Source organism: Anolis carolinensis, chromosome 1, assembly GCF_035594765.1.
Source record: "Anolis carolinensis isolate JA03-04 chromosome 1, rAnoCar3.1.pri, whole genome shotgun sequence".
In the NCBI taxonomy this organism is placed as follows: Eukaryota; Metazoa; Chordata; class Lepidosauria; order Squamata; family Dactyloidae; genus Anolis; species Anolis carolinensis.
Window position 1 is genome coordinate 6,480,627 of NC_085841.1, and position 8,420 is coordinate 6,489,046.

Below are 8,420 nucleotides of genomic sequence, written 5' to 3' on the forward strand. Positions count from 1 at the left end.
TAAGCTTGGTTGGAACTGTTTAGGGCAGTGGTTCTCAACCTGTGGATCCCCAGGTGATTTTGACCTACACCTCTCAGAACTCTCAGCCAGTTTACTAGCTGTTAGGACATCATAATATAGAACCATAGAATCCATGACTTTACAAACACCCCAAAGGGCCAGCCAGGCAAACCCCCTTCTACCATACAAGACACAATCCAAACCGTCTAGAGAGATGTCCAGCAACTCTCAACATAATCATCATAATCAACATACAATCATAGAATCTGGCGAGGCCCCTGACGACCATCCAGCCCGACCCTTTCTACTATGCACCAGGGAGGAATCGGCCAGACTTTTAGACTACAAGGCCATTACATGCTAATCAACACGGCCAATAGATTAAGCCACAGCAAAGCGTGGCCGGGCACAGCTAGTATTATAAAATGCTTCTTTGCTTCTGTACATTGGCCCAGATCCTTGAATTCAATTCATGATTTTAACATTTTATTCTTGTATGTGACTTTTTATGACAGTTTTATCGTTGTTGATGTTTTATTGTTGATTGATCTTTTTTTTTTTTTTTTTTGCTTTTATATTGTTGTGTCCGGACTTGTCCCCACGTAAGCCACCCCGAGTCCCTTCGGGGAGATGGGGCGGGGTATAAGAATAAAGTTATTATTATTATTATTATTATTATTATTATTATTATTATTATTATTATTAAGGCCAAGACATTTGGGGATGCACTGGTTGAGAACCACTGATTTAGGGCTTTATAGGCTAAAGCGAGCACTTTGAATTGTCCATGTGGATGGCTGAGAGAGTGAAATCTTTGTTTTCTGGTGGTTAAGTTTACACAAACTTTGTTTCTTGCCCAAAAGTATTAAACACATTGTACAGAACTACTTTCAGGTTATGTATATTCAGAGTACAATCTTGGTATAAGGAGTAAACACTACAAAGGTTTGGAGAAAGGAACTTACCGTATATACTCGTGTATAAGCTGACCTGAATATAAGCCGAGGCACCTAATTTTACCACAAAAACTGTGAAAACTTGAGTTTAAGACAAGGGTGGGACAAGGCCCAAGGCTGTGGCGCAGACGGGAGAGCAATGAATCACTGACCAGGAGGTCATAAGTTCGAGGCCCGCTCGGAGCTATGTTTGTTGTTTGTCTTTGTCCTATGTTAAAAAGGCATTGAATGTTTGCCTGATGTGTGTAATGTGATCCGCCCTGAGTCCCCTTCGGGGTGAGAAGGGCGGAATATAAATGCTGTAAATAAATAAATAAATGCAGCAGCTACGGGTCAATTTCAAAAATAAAAATAGATATTGATAAAATTGCATTATTTGAGGCATCAGTAGGTTAAATGTTTTTGGATATTTATATAAAACTGTAATTTAAGATAATAATAAGACTTTAATAAGATAAGACTGTCCAACTCTGAATACCTATATACTCAAGTATAAGCTGACCTGAATAGAAGCCGCCTGGACCCTCACTCGAGTATAAGCTGAGGAGAGCTTTTTCAACCCTAAAAAAAGGCTGAAAAACTAGGCTTATACTCAAGTATAAACAGTAGATCTATTGTAAGAACTCCATTCTACGATAGGACACTTAGCTCAGGGTGAGGATCTAACCTAGCTACATCTTGGAAGGCTGCGAGCAGACTCATGGAAAGAAGGAGAGGTGGTGAAACATCCACAAGAGTATCAGTTGATATCACAGAAGGATCAGGATACGTAGAGATTTAAAAGGATACTCAAATGATCTAACCCTATTATTACTGCCCACTTCACTTTTCCAGGCTAGGTTTTGTTGCATTTTCTAGGGTTGGATTCAGGTTTTTTGCCCTCTTCAGAGGTCACAGAGCTTGGAGATAGAAATCCTTTTGTTAGCTTTCTTGAAGGTGCCCAGCCTGGGAGGAATCCCTTTTGAAGATGGGTTTCTCTCAAGATCTCCAGTGTTTTCACCCAATGGAAATTGGAGACAAGGTCTGGAAGACACCAACTGCCCAGCTTCACGCACATCAGATGGTAAATCACCAGCAGTTATAAGATCTACCAACCGAAAGGTGGCCAGCTCAAAGCCCGGTCGGGGTGAGCACTCGACCGTCAAGCCCAGCTCACTGTTTACCTAAGAAGTAGTTCAAAAACAGCTTAGAACTGTAAGTAGAGAAATGAGGTACTGCTAATTAGCGGGGGAGGTATTTTACAATACCATAAAGAACAAGACCAGAAATGTGATGACCAAACGGAAGGTGGAAGGAGGAAGTCCTGATGGCTCTTCATCATAGAGAATGGAGAAACAGCACCCCCTGTGGCTGAATCCAAACTCAACCTCCAAGGCATCGAAACTGGACTTTGAGACAACGTAACTCCTTTCTTTCTGTCTGTTCTGTTCTGTTCTGTCTGTCCAAACAGCATTGAATGTTTGCTGTGTATGTGTACTGTGATCCGCCCTGAGTCCCCTTAGGGAGATAGAGCAGAATATAAATAAAGTGTTGTTGTTGTTGTTGTTGTTGTTGTTGTTATTATTATTATTATTATTATTATTATTATTATTATTATTATTTCTCACTGCACACCACAAAGAGTAATGTAACAGTTGAATAAAGTTGTCCACATTCCATCCCATATCCTACATGTGGTCTCATTCTTTCATCGGTTGAACAGCAAGAGATATTTAACCTATATGGACCAGAACTATACCATTTTTTTTTCAAAATAAGAACCAGGTTCTATAGGATAATCTTCCCCAATATTAGGTCCAACAAATATGTTGGCTTCCAACTTCCATCTGATGTGAGTTCCAGTCCAAGGGTGCATCTACACTGTAGAATCAATGCAGCTTGACATCACTTTACTGCCATCGCTTAATTCTATGGCATTCTGGGAGTCATAGTCTGGTAAGACACCAGCATTCTTTGGCAGAAAGGGTTGAAGACCTTGTAAGTCTACAACTCCCATAATTTCATGGCATTGAGCTATGGCAGTGGTGTCAAACTGCACTAAGTCTACAATGTAGATACACTCCTAGCTACACAAGGAGCTCAGGCTGGACAAGTCTATCCCAAGAGACGTGTTTAAATGGAGTTCTAGAAAAGATTAAACAACAAAAAAATGTGGCATAAAGAAATCCAAGTGGTTGCAATTCAAAACAAGAAGACACGTGGTGAAAATTGTTGTGGCTGTGCCACCCTTTTATTATTTAAAAAGAGGAAACAAGTATTTCTTTTCCAAGCACCAAAGAGAGCTGGATGTCATGCCCAACCCCTCTACATGGGTTTGTGGGACATTCAACCTTTGTAATGGGTTGGTCTCCAGTGATATTTATGGTGTGGACGAGGAGGTGGTGGTGGTGGTGGAGGAGGAGGAGGTGGCGGTGGTGGTGGTGGAGGAGGTGGAGGCGGAGGCGGAGGCGGCGGTGGTGGTGGAGGAGGAGGAGGTGGACGTGATGGTGGCAGGTGGCAGCAATGATATCCATAGCTGTGGCCAGGACAAGCGCAGTTCGAAGCGGCATTCACACCATACGGGCAATGTTTGGCACAGCCTCCATGGCAGTAACCACATTTGGGTGTAGCTGCAAAAGAGAAGGCTTGGATTAGGTCAATGATGGGCAACCTTTTGCATTTGGTGTGTCAAGATTCACCAAAAAACCTAGCATGACTTGGATGGTGTGTCACTTTGAGAACAAAACCATAATTTCACAATATATATAGTTTAAATAACAAAAATATATAATTGTAATATATAACTGTATTTAATAAATCAAAAACTATTTACTACCATTATTTCCATGTACAACAATCTATGGTACCTCTTGCAGTTTCCACGCTGATTTCTCTCTATTCTAGTTTCAATGTAGTCATGAATAATGAATAATATAATAATGATATAATAGTAATAATATAATAGTATACTAGAATAATAATAGAAGAATAATAGAATGATTTATATATATATATATATATATATATATATATATATAAATGAGTGATGGCATCACGGCGACCCACAAAACAACAAAACTACAGGTCCCCCAACCTCGAAATTTGACAACACAACCCATCATCCATGCCACTAGGTTGATACAACAAAAAGAAAAGAAAAATGAAGTCCTAATTAGAGGGGGAGCAGTAATTGTAACTACCACCAATTCTTCAATACTTTATTTCCCATACCACCATACTTCGCCACAGCAACGCGTGGCCGGGCACAGCTAGTATATATATATATAAATGTAATGTGCATAATTCCCATGGAGTAAACAACAAAACCACTGGACCAAATCACACCAAATTTGGCCACCGAAGACATTAGTCATCCAATCAATCTGCATGCGGCAGCGTGGCGGCAAAAATGGCTAGGCGTGTCAGTGCTGACACGCGTGTCATAGGTTGGCCATCACTGGATTAGGTCATTTCGGGACAAGGAAAAGATTCACAAGGGGAGCTATGCTCATCTTTCTGCTCTTGGCAGTTTGGTTCTCTTCTGTCCCACTTTCCTGGCTGCTTTTGAAATGCTCCAGTTTCCTTTTCCTTCTCCCACTTCTCTCTTTCATCAGGTTACTGGATGTTCCAATGGATAAGTCTAGGAATTTCAGGCCAAAAATGAGACCAAAAAGGCTGAGTCAACAAATCCATGGATCAATCTAATTACTGTGCTTTAACTCTTCTCAAAAATGAACCCATCTCCTCTCCTTAGTAGGATGGCAAAAGTTTAGTCTGGGGACCCTTCCAGACAGGACAAATCCCAGTTCCTCTTGGGATGTAGGCCAAAATCCTGTGACTTTCATGGGCGAGTGACTACATTCCCTTGTGTACCAAACCAGGATTGGCATGGTAGGAATATGGTCACCAACCCTCTGCCCTCATCCACCCCCTTTTCTATTTCTAAACAATTTAAAAGCCAATGATTACCATTCCTGGAGGCTTGAAAGGCTCCTTGAAAGTTCCATTGCATCATTTCCAGGTGTAACAGTATGTTTTCAGGCCGCTAAAAATGGTAACTCGCTGCTTTTAAGTTGTTTAAAAATAAAAAACGGGGGCGAGGGAGGTCAGGGTGACAACACATCGACATCCCAGAAGGCCCACACTTGCAAATATCTGGATTTATTGAAAGATCTGGATGCTTTTTTTGTACCCTGATGCAAACCTGGAAATCCAGGTTTACTCTGGATTAATTCGGATTAGCCAGAGACGTCGTTTGGACACATCAGGCTAATCCAGAACCCATTGCAGGTTTTGGCCCAGTGTAGAAGGGTCCTAGGAGAGCAGTAAAGTAACACTGTCCTCCTTTACTCTCTCTGCCATGGAATGAGCGAACAGGAAAATGGTGACCCTCAATTTAGCTGAAATCTCTTCAATCCAAATTGCAGGCAAAAATTCCCATATATTTTTCATGCCTCATTCCTTACTTTCCCCTTCAAATTTGAAAGCTATGGATGCTATGTTTAGAGATTTGGGGAGCTAGCAAGGTGGTAGAAAAAAGAAAAACGTTAAGAGACTGAATGTTACAGTTTGATAGATCACCTTATAATAATAAGTGTTAGCAGGATTGATTTTTAAAAGTCTCTCGGGCCTCTGGGTTAAAAGCAAAATTTGAAAACAGTTGAAAATTAATCTCTCTTTATCAGAAATCCCTAGCCACTCTGTTTGCTTGGGTGGAACTGGTCAAACAGATAAAATCTGCATTATAGATCTATCTTTTAAGATTTCCAGGTTTGCATATAACCATGTGTACAATCCTCATCCCACTGTTAAAGGCAGATATTCGCTAGTATCCCTGATTTTAAAAGCATAATGCTTCCCTGCTCTCAAAGGTTTCCCAAATCTAGTAGCAGACTTCTAAGCATGCAAATTCAACAAACTAATTGTTGCATTTCCCCCTTCCACTATGTTTCAAGCCTCACTTCATTTTTTTACAGTTTAAACTGATATGGGAGAACCAGGACCGAGTAATGTTTCCCTTCCTTGGTGCCTGGAAAACTTGGCAGTCTTACTGATTCCTTGAAGAATGGTTTCACAGAAAAGTGCCTCCACCGATTGCTCCTACAAGGTACTATAAAATATTTGCCTTTGAAAATTGGAATTGTTATCTTCTGGGCCATGGGAAGATGGGAAAACCAATACTCAGACTCTTCTAAAGCATTTTGGATTAGTAAAAGAATTGGTAAAGTTTCATGGATTATTTATCATCAAGGAGCATATAGTTAGGAAATGCGTATCTGAATCAGCCTGGATTTCCTGGCATTTCAGCTTCATTTCGAACATGTTGAAGGCTTCAAAATCAGTCTTCTCTGGAACAAGACTAGAAGGTACATCTAAAAGCTGGGATGAACAACCGTTATTATCAAGTTCTGAATTTTTTAAGCCCCAAACTCCCTCGGTATTAGCTAACATACTTTACGGCTAATGAGAGCTGTGCAGTTCCTCCTCCACATTTGCGCATTTGATTATTTGCAGATTTGATGAAGATGTTCTCCTTAAGAATATCTAGGTCCTCCAGAATGACTCAGTAGTCAACATGCACCAGAGAATGACCATAGAGTTGCCTTGGGGGGTTTAGATATTCTTGGGCCCCTTCCATGCAGCTGAATAAAATCCCACATTATCTGCTTTGAACTGGGATATATGGCAGTGTGGACTCAGAAAATCCAGTTTAAAACAGATATTGTGGGTTATTCTGCCTTGATATTCTGGGTTATATGGCTGTGTGGAAGGACCCTTAGAGAGAACTTCTCTAGCGTGATTGTATGGTCAGCTTCCAGTGGAACTTCTTTAAGCATTTGCAGGTCATCTAGTGCAATTCTGTGGTCAGCTTCCAGACTTTGGTTGCCCACCTTTGTCTTAGGTTGTGTCTACACAAGCCAAATAAAATAGACTCACTTTTCAGCTGTTGCAAGAAGCCCAAATGATGAACGGCTGGTTTTGCAGTAGAAGAACAACTTCCAGCAGTTAATCCAGTGCAAGAGGAGTCATGATTTACTGCAGGGTTTCCAGGAAGACCCAGAACAATCCTGGTAATTTTGAGGTCTGGGCAACTGGACTGGATTGGAACCAGACTGACCTAGTGTCCACACATCCAAGTGACCCACCAATGGCTAGAAGCACTTCACCAGCAGAGCCTTGCTGACGATTTCACCTCTGCTGATTACATTGACTGGCCAAACTATTGTGACAACATCAGAAGTGATATTGCCAGAAATATGCTTCCAAAGAGCTTATTTCTGATGGCAAAATGGAGGCAGCAGTGCCCCTAATACACTGTTTGGCCTAGCCAGCCATTTGGACGCAGATTGGGCTCTGGATCACTCCCATGATTTATCTGGGCCAGCTCTGGAGCACACTATTTTAGATTATTTCAGTAGATGTAGATTCAGTCTTTAAGAGCCCCTCTCCCCTCCTGGAACAGCATTGAGAATACAAAAAGTTTATCCACCCAACAATTCTCACATCCATCAATTATATTTTCTAGAAGATCACCAAAATTCAAGAGATAATACAGAACTAGGAAATGTTACTCTTTTGGATTACCTTCCCAGAATCACTAGTTAGAGGAATCTGGAAAATGTTAATCCAAAAAAGCAACTTTTCCAAGACTGTGGGACTACTGGTCCCTTGGGTTAGAAAAGATTCCAGGAGACACATGCACAAACACTGCCATCCATCCAAGAGACATAAGTGAATTCTTTCCCCAGTTACCTTCAATGGCTACAGCGACCAGCAGAAGAACCGCAAGTGCAAGGAAAATGGCCCTCATGGTGAGGGTTTGGTTGGATGATCTGATGGAGGAGAAGTAGCTCTTGCAAGATCAGATGAAGGGTGAGCTCCAGATCCCTGGTATTTATGGAGAGTCCATTGAATGGAAGAGGTGGGGCTTGGAGTTGAGCAACACACCATCAATTGTCTCAGAATGTCATTGTGTCATTTTGACCTCAACAGGATGAGGACAAAATGCTTCACTGCCATCTCACTCCCGTTTTCGGCACAGAATCCATCTGGTCCTATCACGTGCCGGATCCTCTCATTCTCCAGATCCGGGTCTGTACATTTCAAGACATGTAGAGAATAAAGGGTGTCCTAACAGTCTGTGAAATCAAAAATATGAATCACAACTTCAAAGAGGATAAAAAGAGGGTAAAGATTGAGATCAAGATTCTAATCTTTGAAGAGAGCCAACCAGCACACCAAAACCTGGAATGAATTTTTAATTTTTGGTAAACATTAACAAGGTTGTTGGAAAATAGCTGAAGTGGTGGGAGCCTCAGGCTCATGCATGGTTCCCAGAATGCTTTGACTCAAATTTAACTGGAATGAGGTTTTCACAACTTAGGAAGATGAATTAATTTAGTGTCTTACAAATTTAATCCAGACTGCCAAATTTGAAAATTATTTTGAAATTTCATAGAACCATAGATTCATAGTGTTTCAATA

At 41.0% G+C, this 8,420-nt stretch overlaps 1 protein-coding gene across 1 annotated transcript; it reads right to left on the reverse strand.

Annotated features, from left to right (window-relative positions):
- Positions 1–3,158: 3,158 nt before the first annotated feature.
- LOC134295934 (uncharacterized) lies at positions 3,159–8,051 on the reverse strand. The gene is made up of 2 exons (XM_062969442.1): positions 7,689–8,051; positions 3,159–3,565 (listed from the first exon to the last, which is right to left on the reverse strand). Exons 1-2 carry the CDS (start codon positions 7,744–7,746, stop codon positions 3,282–3,284), a joined length of 342 nt encoding a protein of 113 aa, XP_062825512.1. The 5' UTR covers positions 7,747–8,051; the 3' UTR covers positions 3,159–3,281.
- Positions 8,052–8,420: the final 369 nt, after the last annotated feature.

Excerpts from the sequence above, each read along its gene's own strand:
- LOC134295934 (XM_062969442.1), bottom strand. The coding sequence starts at position 7,746 with ATGAGGGCCATTTTCCTTGCACTTGCGGTTCTTCTGCTGGTCGCTGTA. Across the intron at positions 3,566-7,688 it reads GGTCGCTGTAGCCATTGAAG|CTACACCCAAATGTGGTTAC; the intron begins GTAACTGGGGAA and ends TCTCTTTTGCAG.